This window comes from Podarcis gaigeae, assembly GCF_964106915.1.
Source record: "Podarcis gaigeae genome assembly, chromosome: 18".
In the NCBI taxonomy this organism is placed as follows: domain Eukaryota; kingdom Metazoa; phylum Chordata; class Lepidosauria; order Squamata; family Lacertidae; genus Podarcis; species Podarcis gaigeae.
The window spans coordinates 886796-910424 of record NC_139696.1 but is presented as its reverse complement, the minus strand read 5'-3'; the positions used below and the strand labels follow the sequence as shown (position 1 = coordinate 910424).

At 49.7% G+C, this 23629-nt stretch overlaps 1 protein-coding gene across 1 annotated transcript; it reads left to right on the top strand.

Annotated features, from left to right (window-relative positions):
- Positions 1-32: 32 nt before the first annotated feature.
- Positions 33-21791, top strand: NWD1 (NACHT and WD repeat domain containing 1). Its single transcript, XM_083720097.1, has 19 exons — positions 33-401; positions 1675-1760; positions 2440-2550; positions 3116-3404; positions 4348-5539; positions 6100-6303; positions 7106-7268; positions 8058-8175; positions 8809-8976; positions 9988-10188; positions 10584-10706; positions 10999-11198; positions 12125-12400; positions 14518-14608; positions 15425-15579; positions 17555-17831; positions 19194-19753; positions 20439-20547; positions 21377-21791. Exons 1-19 carry the CDS (start codon positions 179-181, stop codon positions 21685-21687), a joined length of 4857 nt encoding a protein of 1618 aa, XP_083576223.1. The 5' UTR covers positions 33-178; the 3' UTR covers positions 21688-21791.
- Positions 21792-23629: the final 1838 nt, after the last annotated feature.

Below are 23629 nucleotides of genomic sequence, written 5' to 3'. Positions count from 1 at the left end.
GCTGTAGCTTCTTCAGCTTATACGTAAATCCGGCACTGGATCTTGTTGGAGGGGGGCGTCTTATTCTTTGGGGGGGGTGTCTGCCCAACCCCCTTGGGCCTGATCCTGCCGCCGCTGCCACCGCAAGCCTTCTCCATCTCTCCTCCCAGAGGATGCCTCAGGTGTTCCTCACCGGAAGATGCCCTGGGGAGGGACTCTTCCCCACCTGCCTCTGCGTTGCCATGGTGACCTGCCTCCCCAGGGAAGACCAGGCACCTTCCTTGGCACTGGGGCAGGCAGAGCGACTCGGCAGCCGGGCAGGATGAGCCTCTCTCCGCCGGAGCAGGACCTCCTCCTCCGGGGAAAGGGGGGTAGCCGGCCCTGCAACCTCGTGCGCGTCTTTGTGAGCTCAACGCCTTCAGGTGCCCCCCCCCCCGATGTGCCGCAGAGGGTGGGGGGCAGGCAGGAAGAGGCCTGGACCCTGGGGTGCAGGGCTGGGCTTCCTGGGGCCTCATAAGATCAGAGATGGGAGGCAACCCAACAGTCATCTAGTCCACCCCCCAAATTGCCATGCCAGGATCTTGCCAAAAGCATCTCAGCATTTGGCACGGTCATCAGAGAGATGAGAGTTTGAGCAGGGGGGTCAAATCGGAGACAACCCAATTTTAATTTCCTTCCTTTCTTCTTTCTTTTCCTCTTTATTCTTTCTTTTCCCTATTTATAATTTTGTGTTTTCCCGTATTTTTGCAGTTCATAATTCACTGTAAGGTATGTGTTGCTAAAAGCAATGCATAATTCTTTTGTTTTGTTCCTTTAATATTTGTGGAATCGTATTTTGTTTTGTACGTACGTAATGTGTATATTCTGGGACGCGGGTGGCGCTGTGGGTAAAAGCCTCAGCGCCTAGGGCTTGCCGATCGAAAGGTCGGCGGTTCGAATCCCTGCGGCGGGGTGCGCTCCCGCTGCTCGGTCCCAGCGCCTGCCAACCTAGCAGTTCGAAAGCACCTCCGGGTGCAAGTAGATAAATAGGGACCGCTTACCAGCGGGAAGGTAAACGGCGTTTCCGTGTGCGGCTCTGGCTCGCCAGAGCAGCGATGTCACGCTGGCCATGTGACCCGGAAGTGTCTCCGGACAGCGCTGGCCCCTGGCCTCCTGAGTGAGATGGGCGCACAACCCCAGAGTCTGGCAAGACTGGCCCGTTCGGGCAGGGGTACCTTTACCTTTACCTTTAATGTGTATATTGCAAATAACAAAAACGAAACAAAAAACCCCAAATTGGAGGTGGCTCAGAGGGCAGGGCAGTGCAGTGGTTAGAGTGTCTGTCGGTCAGGGCCTGACAAAACGAGAGAGAGAGAGCGAGAGAGATAGTACTTGTAGTTTAATGGTGAATTTTTGGATCACCATTATTTTTGGGGATGTAAAAGGGTTTGGATTATTATTATTTTAATGCCGGAGGAAATGGTTAACAATAGGCAGTCCTTTTTTCCCTGGGGGGCGGGGGGGGGACACAGTGGTACACATACCCCTAATGTCTTCATCGTGGACACGATGGCTTGATGTATATTCTATAATTCCTCATGGTAATCCCATCTGACCCCTACAGGCTGCCTTTGAGTGAAATAAGTAAATGGGGGGCCCTCGCAAGCAGAAAGCTAGCAGCTCAAAAGCCCCCCTTCTCTGATTCTTCGGTTACAGACATGGAGGCAGAAAGAGAGGCTCTGATGGAGGCGGCGTACCCCGAAGTCCAGGCCTTTTGCCAGAAACACGGCTTGATGTTCGAGGTAAGGACCCCCCTCAAAAAAAAACAAACCCCATCCCTATCTCAGCTCAGAGCCAGCTGAACGCGCCTCTTTGAGCAGAAGCGGTATTTCGAACACAGGACCGGGGGAAAAAATATCCATCGTTCTGGCGCACCTTTGAAACACATTGAGAATCCTGGGAACTTTCTTCCCCAAAAAGCCGGAAGAATTCTTGCTGGGAGAAGATATTAAAAAGATGGATCAAAGATTATATCTGTATGCGAGAACAGTAGCTAGAGTTCAGGAGGAGACAAAGCACCGAAAAGGATGGAGTCAATTTTCGATTGATATAAGTGAGAACTGTAGAAATATGAAAACCTTGGCAGGATTGAAGTAAATCTTACGTCCTGTTGTAATATTTAATCAAAGAAACTGTGAATTATAGAAGGGAGTAGGAAAACTGGTGGAAGGGAAGGAAGGAAGTCAACAGCCCTATGGAGCATAAAGTAGGATATATGTAATAAGATTTGATGTTTTATTGGTGTGGGTGGGTGAGCTTAAATCTCAATAAAAATTTAAAAAAGAGAATCATGGGAACTATAGTTCTCCCGGGAGGGGTCTTTCAAGACCCACCAAGCGGGGGTAGCGTGATGGCGCGGGATTCCTTCCTCTGCCTCCAAACTTACTAATTCGCACCCGCACCCCCCCGAATCCGGTCCAGGTCATTGATTTGAGATGGGGCGTCCGTGACGTCACAGGCGCTGGCCAAGAGCCCCTCTTTCTGGACGAGATTCGGCGCTGCCAGGAGCTCTCGGTGGGGCCCAGTTTCGTGGTGAGTGCCGGCGTCTCCTCCTTAAGGAGGGCTCCCCGGGGGTCGGGGGGCTGCTATGGGGCTGGGGAAGGGGTTTCTCGCAAGAATCTCTGCCCCCCCCTGCGGTCGGAGCCAGCGAAGGTTGTGAAAGCCGGTCGCTGGAGAGAGGGCTCTGGGTTCGAATCCTGCTGGGGGGATTCCCATAACGGACTTCTGGTCGGCCGCTGTGACTTAGAAGACCCCCTCTTTGGCAGCTGCAGGGCTCTTCTGAGTTTCCTAGGATTCCTCCACAGAGCCTCCTTGGATAGGAGCAGTCTACCTTCAAGAAAGAGGGAGAGCAAGAATGGGAGGAGGAACCTGGACTTAGATGGGCTCCTCTTGGGCCTGATCCAGCTGCTGTTGCCACAGGGCTCTTCCGAGTTTCCTAGGGTTCCTCAATGGAGCCTCCCTGGACAGGCGCAGTCTACCTTAGAGAAAGGCCGGAGAGCCAAAAACAGGCCGTCGCTCTTGCCTCTGGCTTGGTGGCCCATAAGGACAGGAGGCTGGACTTAGACGGGACCCTCTTTGCCCCTCTCTCGCCCCCCAGGCTCTCCTCGGGAGCCGCTATGGCCCCTGCCCGGCCCCCACGACCATCGGGGAGGAAGAATTCGAGGCCCTGGCATCCCAGTTGTGGCAGGAGGAGCCGCAGGCATCGCAGATGCTGACCCAGTGGTACCTGAAGGACGAGAACGCCGCCCCTCCGGTGTATGCCCTCCAATGTCCCCTGCCCCACGGCGAGGAGCAGAGTTTGGTCCTGGCCCTGCGCACAGCAGCCCGGGAGGCGGAGAGGAAGGGGTTGATTGGCCAGTGTCAGCGACTGCGCTACCACAAATCAGGTGTGTGTCTGTGGCCAGCCTGTTTCTGCAAGGAAATTCCCCTCCTCTAATTTGATCCATTGTTTTATTATCATGATTACTAATATATTTAATAATAGTCATAATCATAGATTATATACAGGGATTTGTTTTCAGCAGGAACTCAGTTTTGGTAGAGAGAACAAGTGAGTTATGGCACCTCTTTTTAATAATAATAATAATAATAATAATAATAATAATAATAATAATAAATTTTGTAATTCCACCCGTTCTTTAATTTTATTTTGAATTTCACAGTACACACACTCATAAAACTAAACATAGAACTACAAACGCACAACCAAAAGGAAAACACAAAAAAAGAAGAAATACAACTAAAACATAGCTACGTACGGAAACTTATGCAGAACAAATAATCAGCAATATATATATATATATATATATATAAATATAGCATATTTCGCTTCTTCGCTTCCAATTGACTTCCTTCATCCTCAACACGGTTCTCTTTTCATTTTTAGCAAGCGGTCTCCTCCTTAATCCGTGATCGCCCCTTTTCCTTTCTGTTTTCAGTTTAAGCGCCAGAATACATGTTGCAAGAGTTCATTGAAAGAACTCCAAATATTAATTTGAGGACCCTGCTTTTCAGGGTATATTCTCCTTATTTTCCCCGTTCTGTTTGGGCCGATGGGGCTTTTGTGATTCCAGGACCGTCCCGGGGAAACCGGGACACTTGTCGGGTATAATAATAATAAATATTAAAATTTTATTTATATCCTGCCCTCCCCAGCCGAACCCGGGCTCAGAGTGGCTAACAACAATAAAAGTAACCCAGTTTACCTAAAATCAAAATGGATTAATTTAAATTCATTCTAAAATCAAATTAATGGCAACCGTTGGGCTAGAGTTCTGTGAGGATGCCTTCTGCCGCTCCTCCTCACAGACTCGCCCCCTTTTTTCCCAGATACGCAGAGGGAAATCGAGGCACGCTTCTTGGGCTCGGGGCCGGAGGACGAAGGGGCCGCAGTGGTCTTCCTCCGAGAAACCGAGACCTCCCCGGATGAGGAGGGCGAGGAAGAGGGCGAGGAAGAGGACGAAAATGCCCGTCAGATGCTGGAGGAGCTGAAGGGCACTGTCGCCAGAGCCTGCCCTGGTTTGCTCAGGGTCCACCGGGTGCCCCGAGCTGCGGCCCCCGGCGCCCTTCGCCAGAAGCCGCAACCCAAACACCTCAAGGAGCTGTGCGACCAGTTTGTGGCCATTGCCAACTACCAAGTGCTCCGGGGCCTGCGGGCACGGGAAGGGCACCCTGGCAGTGGGCGGCTGCTGCAGGAACTCAGCCACCATGCCACCCTGGCCCGGGAGTGTTGCCACACCCCGTGCTGGCGACCAGAGCTGGTGGACTCCCTCTGCCAGCGCCTGAGGGACAGCCTGCCACGGTGCCACCCTCCCCTCGTGGTCCACGGGCCACCCGGCTGCGGCAAGACCGTCCTGCTGTGCCACCTGCGAGGGGCGGCTTGCCAGGCCCTGGGACCCGAGGCGGTGGTGGTTTTCCGGCTGCTGGGGGCATCGCAGGACAGCTGCAGGCGCGACGCCCTCCTTGCCAGCCTCTGCCAGCAGGTTTGCCTGGCGCTGGGGCTGTACCTGCCGGGCACCGGTGACCCTCTTCTGCGCTTCCACCATGCACTCCTCTTGGCCTCCCGCCAGGCCTCTCAGCCTCTGGTCTTGATCCTTGACGCCACGGAGAGTCTGGGCACTGCCTGGCTGCCGGCGGTCTGCCCTCCCGGGGTGCAGCTGGTCATCTCTGCCCGGGACGAGGGTGGCAGCGGTGGTGCTTTCAGCGGGGACCCCTTCGTGGTGGCCCCTCTCTCTGCCGACGAGGCTGGCAAGGCTCTGGCCGAGAGCTTGGCATCTGCAGGGCGTACCATCCAGCCAGAACAGCGGGCGCTTTTCCGGCAAAGTTTCTCTGACGGCGGGCAGGCGCTGGCGCTGTCCCTCGCCCTCAATGAGGCTCGTCGGTGGGCATCGTACGCCCCGCTTTCGGCCCTGGCTGTCCCGCTCACGGCCGCAGAGGCTGCGCACCGCCTCTGTGGGCGCATGGAGGAAGCGCATGGCTCTGTGTTGGTGGCGAATGCCCTCGGCTACCTCGCTTGCGCCCGGTGAGGACTTGCGTATGTGTGCTTAATATTTTAGTGTAAATTTGATTAAGGTTGATAAGGGAACGTACACAACTTCATATCTTTCCTCTTTCTTAACCAAACCAAGACTTTCATATATCGTATTTTTCGCTCTATAAGACGCACCAGACCACAAGACACACCTAGTTTTTGGAGGAGGAAAACAAGAAAAAAAAATTCTGAATCTCAGAAGCCAGAACAGCAAGAGGAATCGCTGCGCAGTGAAAGCAGCAATCCCTCTTGCTGTTCTGGCTTCTGGGATAGCTGCGCAGCCTGCATTCGCTCCATAAGACACATTTCCCCTTACTTTTTAGGAGGGGAAAAGTGAGTCTTATAGAGCGAAAAATACGGTATATTAAAAAACAAACGGCAACCCTGGAAGGTAAGTGAAGCTGGTGTCAGGTAGTTCCTCTGCCTGATTTCCTACCTTCCAGGTCTTATATAGATTAAGCAACAAACAACAGCCCTGGGAGGGAGGTGAAGCTGGTGTCGGGTAGTTCCTCTGCCTGATATCCTACCTTTTATTTTGTTTTTTTGCACAGGAACGGCCTCTCCGAAGCAGAGATGAAGGATGTCCTGTCCCTGGACAACGAGGTCTTTTCCGAGGTGTACCGGTCGCACCCTCCGCCGGGCAAAGGGGTCCTCCGCCTGCCGCCCTTGCTGTGGTCCCGCCTGCGCCGGGATTTGAACCCGGAGCTGGAGGAGAAGTGGACTGACGGCTTCGTGCTGATGGGCTTCCTCCACAGGTCAGGGACCACCCCTCTTCCTCGCCTCCTTTTCGGGGCTGCCACGGGGTCCGGAAAGAGGGTCCTGCTTCTGCTTTGAACGCAGCAGAACACCTGCTTGACATGCAGAATGTTCCAGGTGACACGTTGGGCACCCCCAGGTATGCGGAAGTAGTTTAATGGCGAATTTTGGACACAGTGGAGAGGTAGAAGATTTTGGATTATCATAGAAGATGCGGGAGGAAATGATTGACAACAGCGACCCACAAAGGGGAGGGGAAGTCCAGGTTATTCTTTGGAATCTTGTTCTTATGTTGTAGGTTGCATGTGCGGCTGTAAAATTTTGACCGGGAAAAAACAAATTTATACTGTATTTTCCCGTGTATAACACGCCCCCGTATATAAGACGCCCGCTATTTTGGCAGACTCCAATTTGAGAAAATGGGGGGAGATTGGATCCGTCCATAAGATGACCCACAATTTTGAATTTTGAAATAAGAAAACCTAGTTTTATACCCGGAAAAGTACAGTATATATAAAAAGAAACTTAATTGGCAAGAGAGAGAGAACTGTTGTTAAGTGATAGCTAGACAGACAAATGGTCTGGCTGGGTATCAGGCCAAATTCCTCCGTCCTTCTTTAAACCAGTCCATGAAGACTAGCCCCTTTGTTTTACTTTTAGGGGGTTGGGGGGCAGAGCTCGGACGGTGCCGGCTTCGCCCCCCCGAATTGCATAGTGAGGTGGGGCTCGGGATGCCTCCAGAGCCCGAAACCCACTGCCCGTCTGAAGCTTGTCCTGACCATTCCTCCTTCCTCTCCCCAGGGAGTTTTCGGCGGCGGTGGAGGAGCGCTACCTGTCTCAGCCGGAGGACCGCGTCCGGCGACACCTGCTTCTGGCCGATTTCTTCCGGGGGACCTGGAGTTGGGGGGCGAAGAAGCCCGTCGTGCTGCCCTCCTCCGCCAAGCCTGTGAGCGTTGACAGGAAGGTGAAGCTCTGGGGACCCCGAAAGCGTTAGGAGGGCTGGCAGGGGGAGACACCAGGGCGTGGGGTGCCGGGGGGGGGGGCTTTCCCTTGCTGGCCAGACGAGGGGGGGGGTTCATTTCATTTCATTCTTTTTCATTCTTTATTTTTTCATTTCATTCTTTTTATTCTTTATTTTTCATTTCATTATTTTTCATTCTTTATTTTTTCATTTCATTTCATTTCATTATTTATTTATTTTTCTTTTCATTTCATTCTTTTTTATTCTTTATTTTTTCATTTCATTATTTTTATTTCTTATTTTTCATTTCATTTCATTCTTTTTCATTCTTTATTTTTTCATTTCATTTCATTCTTTTTCATTCTTTATTTTTTCATTTCATTTCATTCTTTATTTATTTTTCTTTTCTTTTCATTTCATTATTTTTTATTTTTTATTTTTTCATTTCATTATTTTTATTTCTTATTTTTCATTTCATTTCATTCTTTTTTATTCTTTCTTTTTTCATTTCATTATTTTTATTCTTTATTTTTCATTTCATTCTTTTTTATTCTTTCTTTTTTCATTTCATTTCATTCTTTTTAATTTATTTTTTCATTTCAATTCATTCTTATTTATACTTTATTTTTTCATTTCATTATTTCTATGCTTTATTTTTTCATTTCATTATTTTTTATTCTTTATTTTTTCATTTCATTTCATTATTTTTTATTCTTCATTTTTCATTTCGTTTCATAATTTCCTTATTTTTTATTCTTTAAAAAACCCTCGTCTTCGTTCCCTCTCACCCAGGTGACGCCGCAGCCATTGTGGTTCTCCAGCCATCTTCCCAACCAGAGGAAGCTGAGCGAACAGCCGTTCCACTTGCTCCACGGGGGGCGGATGGAGGAGCTGCGCCGAGACGTACTGGGTGAGCGGAAAGAGCTCCTGCGCCTTCGTTGCCCCTCTTTTCCATGGGAGAAAAGTTGGAGGGGATGGAATAGGACGTCCCTATTTTCAGGGGAGAAACGTTGGAGGGGATGGAATAGGACGTCCCTATTTTCAGGGGAGAAACGTTGGAGGGGATGGAATAGGACGTCCCTGTTTTCACGGGGAAAAAAAGTTGGAGGGGATGGAATAGGACGTCCCTCTTTTCAGGGGAGAAACGTTGTAGGGAATAGAACAGGACGTCCCTTTTTTCAGGGGAGAAACATTGGAGGGGATGGAATAGGACGTCCCTATTTTCAGGGGAGAAACGTTGGAGGGGATGGAATAGGACGTCCCTCTTTTCAGGGGAGAAACGTTGGAGGGGATGGAATAGGACGTCCCTATTTTCAGGGGAGAAACATTGGAGGGGATGGAATAGGACGTCCCTATTTTCAGGGGAGAAACGTTGGAGGGGATGGAATAGGACGTCCCTCTTTTCAGGGGAGAAACGTTGGAGGGGATGGAATAGGACGTCCCTCTTTTCAGGGGAGAAACGTTGGAGGGGATGGAAATAGGATGTCCCTCTTTTCAGGGGAGAAACGTTGGAGGAAACGTGCTTTCCTTCTCTCTCCGACAGGGAACATGGCCTGGATTTCCTGCAGGATTGCTTCCTCTGGCGTGAGGATCCTGGCCGCAGACTTTGCCCTGTGCCTGACTCACGTCTTCTGCCCGGAGCTGCGTTTGGTACGGGATTGCATCCTCCTGCTCCTGGATCCCAGTGTGGACGATGCTGAGGGCCGTTTAGGTGGGTCTGTTGCTCTTAAACAATCTCCACTTTCCTGACCTTTGAAGACAAATCCCTTCCTTTTGGCTAAGCCTACTCTGTAGGGTTGTTGTTGCGCAGATAAAACGGGGAGGGCGAGAACCAGGGAGCCTGAGTTGAGCTGCTCAGAAGAAGAGGCGTTTTGGGTGCAAATGCAATAACGAAATAAATGCCATGTGTGTTGTTGCAGGAATTTATGTATAGGTTTGGGGGGGGGGGTTGCCCTTTCAGCAGATATCACGCACATGCAGCCCACTACCAAAACCAGCACCATGACTTTTGTGACTTTTGTGACTTGTCCCCACAAAACACTTCATCACAGTTTCTTCCTATCTGTTCAAAGGGCCTCTGCTGCACGATACCAAATGTAAGAATTCACTGATCAATGTATCTCTGTACTGGCTCACTAGAAAACTTCAGAAATTCATATAGACCTGTGAGCTCAGCTCCTCAGCAGCCCCTCTGCCTGAGGGATAATCCCTGGTCTCCTGATACCTGAGTGCCAGACAGGTAGCCATTCCAGAAATAACAAGCCCAGATGAAGACAAAAGGGTGGGATGAACTGGGCTGGGAAACAGGGAAATGGAAATATCTCTTTTGTTACACTTGATGGGTGTTTGGTGGAGGGCAAGGGGAACCATGGGGCAGGGTCCAGGATGCTCAGATTATGGCCACCAGACCTCCCCTTTCATGATGTAACCATGATGTAGTTTTTGGGGCGTGTAAGATGGGGATTAGCAGCCAATAAAAGTTTGGATTCTCTTTTGTTTGGGGCTTCCATCTTGTTCCACCTGGTGGCAGGTGGGAGTCCTGTCGCAACAGTCTTCAATCAAGACCAAGCCGACTGGCTGCTGTTTTGCTCTGGGATTCCTGGCTGGTGTCCTTGTTTCTTCGTCCAAGGGATCCCTCAGATTTCTCTGTTATCAAGGTCCAAATGCAATAACGAAATAAACGCTGTGTGTGTGACCCTCCCCTGTCTCCTCACCCCTCCAGAACCAAACGTGGTCTACACAGAGATGCTGGCACGGTTGGAGTCACTGGTGCCCTCGTACCCGGGCGGCCTGATTGCGGGTCTTTGCCAGCAGTGCAAGAGCTGGCTTGGATCGCGGCCCCACCCGTCCCTTGTCCCTCTTGCTGGCTTCCTTGACCCACCGGACGGGCCTCTGCAGAAGACGCTGCTAGGATTCCCCAAAGGTGGGTGTCAGGATTCGCGCGGGTGACCCCCACGATATCAGGAGAGCCCTGGCGGGCAGCGGCGGCTGGGTCATCCGAAGCCACAGCTCCCCAAACTTTGAATCTGTTGTGGGACTACAGCTCCCACCCTCCCTAGCTCGCAGGACCAGAGGTCAGGGACAATGGGAACTGTAGTTTGAAAATAGCCGGAGACCTGAGTTTGGGAAGGCATGGTCTAAGCCCAGCTTCCTGCTCTCCTCCATGAATTTCACTGCCCACCCCTACCTCCTGTGGCAGAGAGTTCCGCAGGTTAACCCCCCCTTTTCTCCGCCAGCCCAGACCGCTGGACCCACAGCCTGGTGGGCTAGCTGACCCACGCCAGAGCTGCCCCTCTGACCTGCCCCCACAATTTGCAGGGACCTCCGTTCTGGAAGCCAGCCCTGACCACAGGATGCTCTTGGCTGGCTCCTCGGACGGCTCCATCATCGTGTGGGACACGGAAGATTTCTCGGTGCTCCACGTCCTCCTCGGCCACTCGGGTGAGAATCAGAAGGGAAGGGTCTTTTTGCCAGGCCGCCTCTTGCTTGCAGAGGGTGGGCAGTGCCAGGCAGCTGCGATTAACGGTGAATTTTAACCGGGGCGCACTGAGGTCCATCTCCCAAGGACCTTCTGGCGGTTCCCTCCCTGCAAGAAGCAAAATTACAGGAAACCAGGCAGAGGGCCTTCTCGGTGGTGGCACCCTCTCCCATCAGATGTCAAGGAAATAAACAACTCTCTGGCTTTATTATTATTGTTAATAATAATTATAGATCTCCCCCCGATTCCTTGCAGCCGAAGTGAGGTGCCTGAGGGTCTTCGCCAGGGGTACCCGCGCTATTTCGGTCTCCCAGGATCGAACCCTGCGACTCTGGAGCCTGGAGTCCGGCAGGGAGGTAGCCATTGTGCCCGCCGTCCCTGCGGGAGATCAGGAATGGTGCCAACTCAGTGTGGACGACAAACACCAAATGGTGTACTGGGTGTCTGGCTCAGAGGTGTGTAGACTGGCATTATAACGGGACGGTTCATCCTGAACTGTCCCTAGAAAACAGGGGCACTTGGAGAGTCCGGATTGTTAACGGAAAAATCCGAGGGCTCCCTTGGACAAAAACAAAGACACCAACCAGGATAACTTGAAGCAAAACAGCAGCCTGTAGGCTTGGCCTTCATTGAACTGTTGCAATAGAGTGCTCCCCTCATTTGCAGGAGAGAGGAGGGACCCAGAAAAACGGCATGCAAGGCCTTATAAAGACTTTTGAAATTGCCACCTTGTAGATCAAGACCACCCCCAGAAACATCATACATACATCACAGAAGGGGTGTAACCTAAGACCACCCCTCAGATACATACATGACAGAAAGGAGGGGTTGAGGGAGGAGTTGTGGTGGCAACCTGAGTGTCCTGTCACCTGGCTGGTTCCCCCTTTCCCCCTCCCCATGAGTACTTTCCAGGTGACAGAGGGGAGTTTGCAGTTTCCTGCCCCCAGAGGGAAGAGCTGATTATTGTCCTTTGTTCCAGTCCATGCTGAATCCACTCCCATATGCAAGTTCTTTGTGATCTTGATGGTCTTCTGTCTGGGACCATCAGGGTTGGCATGGCAACTGGGCAGGGCTCCTGTGGATGTGCTGGGATGGTGAAGGGATTATGGCTGCCCTGTATCAAACCTTCCCCATTTTGTAGTCCTTCCTTCATGGAGTAAAATAAAAGTGGAACGGTGCAGATCCGATGTATGGTTGATTTTCTATGAATTTATAACAGAAGCGTAGTGTATGTAGTGTGTGTGAAGTTTGTACAAACTGAATGATTGGGGGGGGGTTCCTGTGACAGTTTATTCTGCAATTCCACCGTGTTGCACAATGGGAAATGCCCTGTGTTTTGCCCACCAAGAGAGTCTCAGCAGACCCTCCCTCTTTCCCGCAGGTGGAGGCCTGGCACCTGGGCGCAGTGGCCCCCGCTTTCCGGATCTTGGCCGAGCCCCCGGGCGGCTGGTTGTGCACTGCCATCTTCGTGCCGCGGCTGGTGGTGGCGACGGTGTCGGGGGGCTGCGTCCGCCTGTGGGACAGTCTCAGCGGGCAGCTCCTCTCCAGGCAGCAGCTGGGGGGGCTGCTGCAAGAGGCTGCAGCCCCCACCTGCGGCACTTTGCTCCGGAAAATGGGCAGGATGGTGTTCGGGTTCAGCGGGGGCTCCCTCCTGATGGTGCCCGCTCTGGGGCAGGGGTTGTGGGCAGAGGGACCGGGGAAACGCAGCCAGATTTGGGGGGCAAATAATAAAACCACAAATAATAAGATAGATAGAATAGATAGAATAGATATAGATATAGATAGAGATAGAGATAGAGATAGAGATAGAGATAGAGATAGAGATAGAGATAGAGATAGAGATAGAGATAGATAGATAATACTTTATTCGGCTATAAGCCCACAAGGTAAAACAAATCAATAAATAAAATAGCATTTTACATTCTAAAATATCAACTAAAATATTTCAACACATAATCTCCTTCACATTACTTACAATCTCAAGATGTACCGTATTATGGCCTTGAAGATAAAGATGGTGCATAGAGTTTACTGGATTTTTAATAGTCATGCAGCATTCCATGAAGTCTTTTATATGAAAGAACTGAAATCAGGAATCTGGCAACCTGTAATGTTCTATAAGAGTCAGTGTCCTGGAGTAGATAGGCTAGATGTAATTCAGGTGGTTTAGCAACAGTTTCCAAAATGATTGAACTCAGAATCCTTGATCGGGGAACAATATATAAGGGGCAATTAAACAAGATATGATAAAGGGATTCTATTGATTTGTTGTCACATGCGCATAAAACAGAGGTTTTACCGTTAGAAAATCTATTGCTCAGCACATTTGAGGGGAACACATTAAATCTGGCTCTAACAAATGCGAATCTATGCGATGCAGCTGATAAGGTAGACAGATATCGAGGTATCTGGGACATAGATGTAATGCCCTGATTTTGTTGCAAATCAACCTCCTCCAATCTTTGTTTGATGACCTTTTTAGCTGTAATTAGATCTAAATTAAGTATATCGGAAGGAGAGATTCCATAAGACAACAGTTTGGAATGGATTACAAATAATAAAATTCTGATTGCAGTGGCACCTTGGTTCTTGAACCCAGAATTTCCCTATTTCCCGCCCCAGTGGCGCTGAGCACAGAAAGGAGGATCCGCAGGGAATCTCAATTGATTTAAAAATTGATTCCAATTCACATATAGTGGCATCTTGGTTTCTCAAACTTATGAACATTTGCTTATCTTTTGATAACAATAAAAGCAGACAGATTTGTTTTAATCTGGTATATAGGGATACATCAATGTAAATATTGATGAGTGTCCATAAAAATAGCTGCATTTCTTTTAATCTGGTATGTACTGATCCTCATTAATGTGGAAAACTACAGTGGTACCTTAGTTCTCAAACTTAATCCGTTCCGGAAATTCCGTTCCAAAACCAAAGTGTTCCAAAACCAAGACAGTGCTTTCCCATATAAAGGAATGCATATTCCCTTCTATCTATTTTTTTCAGGGCAATTGGCCCATCCTGATCAAGGGTATTCGTCTGCACTGGCTGGCAGCATCAGCCAGTGAATGCATGTTAGGGGGCTGGAGGGACCCCAAGCCTGCTGCTCTGAGGCTGTTTTCCTCTTGCTTGGTCTTGACTGAAAACTGTCGTGACAGGACTCCCACCTGCTACCAGGTGGAACAAGATGGAAGCCCCGAACAAAAGAGAACCCAAACTTTTATTGGCTGCTAATTCCCATCTTACACCCCCCAAACTACATCACTCATACATCATGAAAGGGGAGGTCTGGTGGCCGTAATCTGAGCATCCTGGACCCTGCCCCATGGCTCCCCTTGCCCTCCACCAAACACCCATCAAGTGGAACAAAAGAGATATTTATATTTCCCTGTTTCCCAGCCCAGTTCATCCCACCCTTTTGTCTTCATCTGGGCTTGTTCTTTCTGGCATAGCTGCCTGTCTGGCCCTCAGGTCTCAGGAGGCCAGGGATTATCCCTCAGGCCGAGGGGCTGCTGAGGAGCTGAGCTCTCAGGTCTAGAGGAATTTCTGAAGTTTCCCCAGTGAACCAGTACAGAGATACATTGATCAGTGAATTCTGACATTGTGCAGCAAAGGCCCTTTGAATAGACAGGAAGAAACTGCAATGAAGTGTTTTGTGAGGACAAATCACAAAAGTGATGGTGCTGGTTTTGGTAGTGGACTGCATGTGCATGAGATCTGCTGGAGGGGCAACGCCCCCAACCTCTACATAAATTCCTGCCACACTCCCCACAGGTCTCCTCGGAGGGAAATAGCCTCCTGGAAAAGCTCCCAGAGAAGATCTGCTTCGTGGTGCTCTCGGAAGACGAGTCTCTTCTCGCCGCAGGTTTGTCTCCCTGAGATCCTGCCTCCTCAGGCAGCGGGCTGTTTTTCGGGATATAGGAGCAGGACCCCGACATTTGGCACACCTTCAAATGTACGCCACGCTTCCCAATCCTCGCTTTCCCCACAAAGAAACGGACTGCAAGATTCACCCTTTTCCGAATCTTGCGTTGCGGTGCCCCCCTCGCGTGCAAAGGCACGGACTGAGGTGGAGTGTGCGTAAAAATGCAGATAACCTGCTCAAAGGCATTCTGCAGGGAGGGGGAACGACCTTGAAAAAATGAGGCAAAATGAAAGACGAATGAGGGGAAATTTGTGTTAAAGTAGTGACGAATTTTCACGGCCACTCTCCATGAAAAAGTGCAAATTGCCCATCAAATAAAATTTTATTTGATGGACATGATGTTTAATAAATTTTTTGTTCTTTTTTTCATTTCTTTTTTCCTTTTTTTGTCTTTTCAAATTTTTTTCTTGATTTTACGTTGTGATGTTCTTTTCTTTTTGTATTTAACTTTGTTATACTTCCCTTCGTTGTATGTTTGTATTTTAAACCAATAAAGATTTATTTTTAAAAGGGAGGGGAAAAGAAAAAAGTGGAAATCAATGCGGAAATAACTGAGTGCTGGGACCTTATTCTTGTTGGTCGCTCACGGAGCAAGAGCAGGGACTGGGTAATGTTAGGAACCACCTGCCTGCGAGGAGCCTTTTGCACGTGCTCAGAAGCACTCTTGTCCCTTCTAGCGCTTCCCCCCTGACCAGAGCCTTGCTTCCCAAGGAAGGCCAAACCCTCGTTCAAACCAAGCTCTGGCTTGCCTTCCAGGCTTTGGGCGCCGCGTGCAACTCTTCCGGCCCGACCCGACAGGCTTCCACCAAGTCCTGAACTCCGATTTGCTGCACAATGAGGAAGTCTGTGCGGCTGCCATCGCTGCCGACAACACCACCGTGTTCACGAGCTCTCGGAGCGAGTGCATCTGGGTAAGGCCCCCCTTCTCTGGAGGTTTTTAAGCAGAGGTTGGGTGGCCATATGTCAGGGGTGCTTTAGCCAAGATCCCTGCATTGCATGCAGGGGGTTGCACTAAATGACCACGGGGGGCCCCTTTCCAACTCTACGATTCTATGATTTTAAGAGGCAGAAGGACCAGCCTTCTAGCCCGGGGCAGTGGCAATGTGGCAATCGTGAACCCACAAAGTAAGCCCTACGAAATCCAAGTTCCAAAACATTTGGAAACCGAGGTGCAAAGGGCGGTCTGCAAATTTAATAGAGAAATTGAGAAAAATAACATATACAGTGGTGCCCCGCAAGACGAATGCCTCGCAAGACGAAAAACCCACTAGACGAAAGGGTTTTCCGTTTTTCGAGGCGCTTCGCAAGACGAATTTCCCTATGGGCTTGCTTCGCAAGATGAAAACGTCTTGTGAGTCTTGCGATTTTTTTTCGCTCCCCCCCTTTTTCTAAGCCGCTAAGCCACTAATAGCCGCTTAGCCACTTTGCTGCTTTGCTGCTAAGCTGCTAATAGCCGCTAAGCCGCTAATAGCACTAATCCGCTAAGCCGCTAATAGGGTTGCTTCGCAAGACGAAAAAAACGCTAGACGAAGAGACTCGCAGAAGGCGTTTGACTTCCGAGGCACAATCAATAATGGAAGCGTTTACTTCTGGGTTTACGGCGTTCGAAAACTGAAACATTTGTCAACGGAGATGGTCGAAAACCGAGGTATCACTGTATCATATGATAAAATATGCCCTCTTTCCTTTTACATTTCCAGCACACATTTGAACGGCTTCTATACAGTGGTATTGTACCTCGGGTTACAGATGCTTCAGGTTACAGACTCCGCTATCCCAGAAATAGTACCTCGGGTTAAGAACTTTGCTTCAAGATGAGAACAGAAATCGCGTGGCGGTGGCAGCAGCGGGAGGCCCCATTAGCTAAAGTGGTACCTCTGGTTAAGAACAGTTTCAGGTTAAGAACAGACCTCCGGAACGAATTAAGTACTTAACCCGAGGTACCACTGTACAACTTCGCAATTTCACTAGGTGTCTAATACTAGCAGCACATCATTTTCATATAATTTTCTTTCAACGAACAGCAGGTTGTAAACTTCAAGTCCTCTCTCCGTAACTTTTCCCATGATGAAAACTGTGTACTACAGCCAAAATCTCCTGCCCAGTCTATCATTACTGATTTAACTTCTTCATCTTTAGTAAACCAGTGTAGGGATCAGATGGGATTACCATGAGGAATTATAATATACATCAGGCCATTGTGTCCACGATGAACGCATTGTGTTGACTGGGTTTGATATATTGACGATAATTTCTGATTAAATCTATATTCATGCCCTTTTGCCTCTACTGCCCATTCCCCTCTTCTTCACAAGTCACGTACACACTTTGACAGGCAGGCGTCCTGGGTCATCTAAAGCCTATGGGCAGTTTCTTTGCTGTAGCTTTTCTAATTGTTAATCTTAGGATGTTAATCTTAGGGCCAGGAAACAGGTTTCACATTAAGGTGATAATGGTCACTGTCCTCCTGGCCATCATGTGTACTGATTGTTGCTGTATTCCTCCTTTGTAGTTTTCATTCATTTACTCCAGAGTATGTATGCCTAACTAGTGTTTATAGTTTAACTTTGTCCCCACCTGAGGTTTGTTTGAATGCTCAGAGGAAATCTGATTGGTTCTTATGAACACCGTGTAAAGGATTCTTTTGCTAATAAAATGTCCTGGTGAGGGGTGTGGTGGATCCACTTTCTCCGAGAACCTTGCTGGTCAAAGCCTCGTGTCTTATTTTAATCAGGGTCCAATCCTTTCCTTTGGCCTCAGAACGCAACAAACCAGAGACTCTTAATCTCAGGAGAATTTACTTCCAGGTTTCCGGGAGCCGAAACGTTCCAAAACGGAGCCGTTTGAGAACCGAGGTTTGACTGTAGCGCTCGCTCTTCTCCCCAGGTGTGGCGTCTGGGCCAGGAGGGCTGGCTGAGGGATGTCTGGGGGGACCAAGGACCACCCGCCACCCACCTGACCCTCTGCGGCTCCCTGCTGGTGTCCGCCTCTCCCCACGCACCTTACCTCCGGGTCTGGGACCCCGGCGACGACCCCGGGTGCAAACCCTTGCCGCCTTGCATGGCCAGCTCGAAGTGCGTGGGGCTCTCTGGCGGCGGAAAATACGTCTGCTTCCCCCGGTCCCTCGAGAGCTGCGAGCTGGTCCTTTGGGACGTGGAAGAAGGTGAGTTTATTTATTTATTTCGTATATGATTTTTATCAATGTCTTTCTTGACACGGTATTTCCAGCATTCCGGTATACTGTATGCTGAAATGGCAGAATTGACTTTGAAATTAAGGGAAAGAGATGATGAATGTAAAGAAGAATGGAAGGACTTTATTGTATATACACAGAAGCAAGGTACACAGAGGGACACGGGTGGGGCTGTGGGTTAAACCACAGAGCCTAGGACTTGCCGATCAGAAGGTTGGCGGTTCGAATCCCCGCAATGATGGGGTGAGCTCCCGTTGCTCGGTCCCTGCTCCTGCCAACCTAGCAGTTCCAAAGCACGTCAAAAGTGCAAGTAGATAAATAGGTACTGCTCCGACGGGAAGGTAAACGGCGTTTCCGTGCGCTGCTCTGGTTCGCCAGAAGCGGCTTAGTCCTGCTGGCCACATGACCCGGAAGCTGTACACCGGCTCCCTTGGCCAATAAAGCGAGATGAGCGCCGCAACCCCAGAGCCGGCCACGACTGGACCTAATGCTCAGGGGTCCCTTTACCTTTTAAGGTACACAGGTTAATACATTAGCAGGATTTTGAAATACTTGTAAAGACATTATGACTGGGCAAGAAGTAAGCTTAATTTAAAATGGACATGCGGTATGATGATAAACAATGGAACCAAGAAAGGGAATTGGGGGGGGGGGGGAGTCAACTCTGCTTTTTCTGTGTTTGAATATGTATTGATGTTTTTATTTTTCGTTGTTTTTGGAAAAATTATAAAATACAGTGGACACTCGGTTTGCGAATATGATCTGTGCGGGATGCTCGTTCGCAACCCACAGCAGCACTTCTGCACACACATGGGTTGCGATTCGGTGCTTCTATGCATGTGCAAAGTGCAATTTAGTGCTTTTGCGTATGCGCGACCACCGAAACCAGGAAGTAACCCATTCCAGATGCAGGTGGCGCTGTGGGTTAAACCACTGAGCCTAGGACTTGCCGATCAGAAGGTCGGCGGTTCAAATCCCCACGACGGGGTGAGCTCCCGTTGCTCGGTCCCTGCTCCTGCCAACCCAGCAGTTCGAAAGCACATCAAAGTAGATCAATAGGCACCGCTCCGGCGGGAAGGTAAACGGTGTTTCCGTGCGCTGCTCTGGTTCTCCAGAAGCGGCTCAGTCCTGCTGGCCACATGACCCGGCTCCCTTGGCCAATAAAGCGAGATGAGCGCCGCAACCCCAGAGTTGGCCATGACTGGACCTAATGCTCAGGGGTCCCTTTACCTTTACCTTTAACCTGAAAGAAATGCAACCTGAAATGTCTGAAACCCGAGGTATGACTGTAAAATATTTTTTAAATTAAAAAACCCACCTGTGCCCCCACAGGAGAGGAGCGCGAGACGCTGGACACCTCGGCCACCGTGCGGTGCCTGGAAGTGGCCCCCCAGAGAAACCTGGCCTTTGTGGGGCTGGCGTCCGGGACAGTGCTGGTCTTCCCCTTAGACTTTCCACAGGACGTTGGGTGCATCCCTCCGGCAGAGAACCGGAAGCCCGTCTGCGCCCTGGCCTTGGCCCAGAGCGAGGAGCAAGTGGCCGTGGCTTGCGAGGATCTGGTGCAGGTCTTGGACGTGGGTCGGGGGGATCCGGGGCCCCTAATCGACCAGCCGGCCTTCTCCTTCTACACCCAGATCCCGGGCGCCGACATCTCCTGCGTGGCCCTGCTGGGCGGCTACCGGGTACTCTACGGCATGACCACCGGGCAGCTGTTCCTCTACCACTGCCCCCGGGGCCAGGTGTTTGCCCTGGAAGCCCATGGAAGCAGCGGCGTCACCTGCTTGCAGACCAGCCACGGGGAGGCCTGGGCGCTCAGCGGGGCGGCCGACTCTCTGCAGTGCCTCTGGGATGTGGATCGGTGCCGCTGGGAGCATCGGATGTCTTTCCAAAAGGTGTGTCTCCCCTCCGGATCCCGCCCTGCGCCGTCCCAAGAATGTTGTTGTTGTTGAGTCGTTTAGTTGTGTCCGCCTCTTCGTGACCCCCTGGACCAGAGCACGCCAGGCCCTCCTGTCTTCCACTGCCTCCCGCAGTTTGGTCAAACTCATGCTGGTCGCTTCAAGAACACTGTCCAGCCATCTCCTCCTCTGTCGTCCCCTTCTCCTCGTGCCCTCCATCTTTCCCAACATCAGGGTCTTTTCCCGGGAGTCTTCTCTTCTCCTGAGGTGGCCAAAGTCTTGGAGCCTCAGCTTCACGATCTGTCCTTCCAGTGAGCATTCAGGGCTGATTTCCTTCAGAATGGAGAGGTTTGATCTTCTTGCAGTCCATGGGACTCTCCAGAGTCTCCTCCAGCACCAGAATTCAAAAGCATCCATTCTTTGGCGATCAGCTTTCTTTATGGTCCAGCTCTCCCTTCCCAAGAATGGCCATCGCCTAATCAGGGGTCAGCAACCTTTTTCAACAGCGGGCCGCTCCGCTGTCCCTCAGACCTTGTGGGGGGCCGGACTACATTTTTATTTTGGAGAGAGAAAATGTACGAATTCCTATGCCCCACAAATAACCCAGAGATGCATTTGAAATAAAAGCACACATTCTACTCTCTCTCAAAACGCCTTTGCCATGTCTGTTCCTCGTTCCCAGGAAGATTCCTTCGTGCAAGGCGTGCTCTGTGCCTGCTTCTCGACGGATGACCAGCTGCTCTTCACTGCCTCCCTCGATCAGTGTGTGACGGTGTGGGACGTCTCGTGCGGTGAGCGAGCCCCCCGGCCATCTTTGAACTGCTTGCAACGGTGCCTTCCCCCGTTGAGTCTCCAGCTGTCTTTGGACTACAATAGCCAGCAGGACCAGTGGTTGGGGATACAGTGGACGCTCGGGTTGCGAACGTGATCCGTGCGGGATGCGCGTCCGCAACTCGCAGTGCCACATCTGTGCAATTTCGCGTTTCTGCATATGCGCAAAGCACTATTTAGTGTTTCTGCGCATGCATGAGTGCCGAAACCTGGAAGTAACCCATTCCAGTACTTCCAGGTTTCGGTGCGAAAACACGTAACCTCTCTAATCTGAGGTATGACAGTATTATTATTATTACTACTACTACTACTACTAATTGAATTTACCGTATTTTTTGCTCTATAAGGCTCACTTTTTCCCTCCTAAAAAATAAGGGGAAATGTGTGTGCGTCTTATGGAGCAAATGCAGGCTGCGCAGCTATCCCAGAAGCCAGAACAGCAAGAGGGATTGTTGCTTTCGCTGCACAGCGATCCCTCTTGCTGTTCTGGCATCTGAGATTCAGAATATTTTTTTTCTTGTTTTCCTCCACTAAAAACTAGGTGCGTCTTGTGGTCTGGTGCATCTTATAGAGCGAAAAATACGGTATATACTGCCCTATACGCAGGGGTCTCAAGGCGGTTCGCAGAATAAATGAATGGGAATTGCGGGGTGATGGGAATTGCGGTCTGGAAACGGCCAGGGACCCGAGTTCGAGAAACCCTAGGTAGGCAGTACTGAGCTAACTTGAGATGAGGCAGACTTTCTATGCATGGGGGTCATTTCACAGTATGTTTCTTTGTGCCACCAGGGGCCCTGTTAGCCGTCCAGCTTGTGCACGCCAGGGTGACCAGGATCGTGCCAATGCCGGACGGCTTCGTGGCGGCGACAAGACTCGGCTACCTCATCCGGGAGAGGTTCCTCCGCCCATCATCCACCAGCTCTCGCTACGACCCGCTGGGCGGCATCAGAGCCACGTGCAGAGTGACGTCTCGGAGGACCGGCGGAGAGGAGGACGAGGACGTGGCCGGCGGGCAGCTGGGGCGCCAGGGGGACCACGCAACCCAGGCCGGGCACAGCCACCTCAACAACAAGCTTTCGCAGATTTGCAGGATTGGGTAAGGGTCAGGGCTATATTATCACAGGAGACCAATTCTGGCCCCATTGCACTGGCCGCTGGTTCATTTCTGGGCCCTGGAAACCCAAATGCTTGCTTACAAAGCCATTGTACTGGTCCACTTATAAACACCGTCTCCAATTCCTCAAAAGATTCCATCAACGGTTTCTCCGAAAAAATATACACATCACTTGGGAAGACCCAAGAACTAATACCAGTTTACTGGAAAAAGCAAAGATAACCCGTGTCAAAGCGATGATTCCTCAACATCAACTTTGTTGGACTGGTCATGTTGTGCGGATGCCTGATGATCGTCTTCCAAAGCAAGTACTCTATTCCGAACTTAAAAATGGAAAGCGTAATGTTTGTGGTCAACAAGAGAGGTTCAAAGACTCTCTCAAGGAAAATCTTTAAAAATGTAGTATAAACACCGACAACTGGGAAACACTGGCCTGCGAGCGCTCCAGTTGGAGAACAGCCTTTGCCAAAGGTGTCCTGGGCTTTGAAGATACTCGAACTCAGGACTAGAGGGAGAAACGTGCTAAGAGGAAGGCACGCTTGACAAACCCTCACTGGGTTGACTTCCTTCCCCCTCTTTCTGCGGTTCCTTAAATTTATTTTTAATATCTTCTGCATTTCCAAATTAACTTAATTTGCTCGTTTACTCATCTACCTTAAATATATACTCTTAGGAAACTGCAGGTTATTACAATAATCCTGCCAATGTTCTTATTTGTTTACAATTTATCTGTAAATATTCAATAAACCATTTCCATTCTTTTATAAAAAGTTGGTTAACTTTATTTCCTATTCCTCCGATCAATTTCGCCATTTCTGGGTATTCCATAAGTTTTTGTATCCATTCTTCCTTTGCTGGGACTTCTGTCTCTTTTCCATTTGGGGGGCAGTAACATTCTTGCCGCTGTAGTCGCATACATGAATAAATTTCTATACAAGTTAGGTAGTTCTGTTCTTAAAATTCTCAAAATAATCTCCCCACCTCTGAGACTCCTATACCATTTTCCTAGCTCTGTGACCCCTCTACCCCTTTTCTACCTCTGAGGCCCCTCTACCCTTTTCCCAGCTCTGTGACCCCTCTACCCTTTTCTTAGCTCTGAGGGGTATTTTGTTGCTTGAACTGTGTTTAAAAGGATTGATACAAATAGAAATTGTTTCCCTCTAGAGGGAGCCTTTGAAACTGTTACAGGAGTGGAGCTGGTGGAATCTCCAGCTGCAAGATAAAAAACCATGAGAACCAGGGATTGACCTTGGATAGGTTAAGAATGTCGACAGAAGAAGCCTTAGTGATTGCATTATGCAGGATAAGTGCTTCATTGGAACAGCTTCATAAGAAGACGGATGTGATGACTATCAAAATTGACAATTTGGGACAAAAAGTGACTGATTTGGGACAAAAAGTGAACATCTATACAGAAACTATTCAGGAATTGTTTCAGGAATCTACTTTGACATGGCAAATTGTTGAGAAGGCAAGGGAGAAAGTTGTTGTTGAACCTCAAGTAATACAAGTGGAGAGAGTCCCAGTCTTACAGAGGCAATTTGATGAATATAACTTGTTGCCTTCTATGACTGAATTTAGAGAAAGTCAGATTTTGAGGATTGGAACCCTGCTTGGACTTGAGAAGGAAAGTTGGATAGATTCCTTCATGCAGGGATGTACTGACCTTTGGGATTCGGACTTGGGCCAGGAGGAGATTGGAGTTGTGGGGACTTTCAGTTTTGGAAGGATTTTGAAACACGTCCTGAAACATCTTTTGGACTATAGTGCTAATTACAGAGATTTGGCTGATCTGTTGAGAAGGAATAAAAACATTGCTAGGTTGGAGCCTCCCCGAGATCTACTCCTCGGCATCAAAGGAAGGAAATTGAGAACAAGATCAGCAGAAGACAAAGTGCATGTATAAATATGAAGAAGATCTGCAGAAG

Coding starts and splice junctions, on each gene's coding strand:
- NWD1 (XM_083720097.1), top strand. CDS start 179: ATGCCCTGGGGAGGGACTCTTCCCCACCTGCCTCTGCGTTGCCATGGT. Junction 8,977..9,987: donor CGATGCTGAGGGCCGTTTAG/GTGGGTCTGTTG, acceptor TCACCCCTCCAG/AACCAAACGTGGTCTACACA. Junction 11,199..12,124: donor ACTGGGTGTCTGGCTCAGAG/GTGTGTAGACTG, acceptor TCTTTCCCGCAG/GTGGAGGCCTGGCACCTGGG.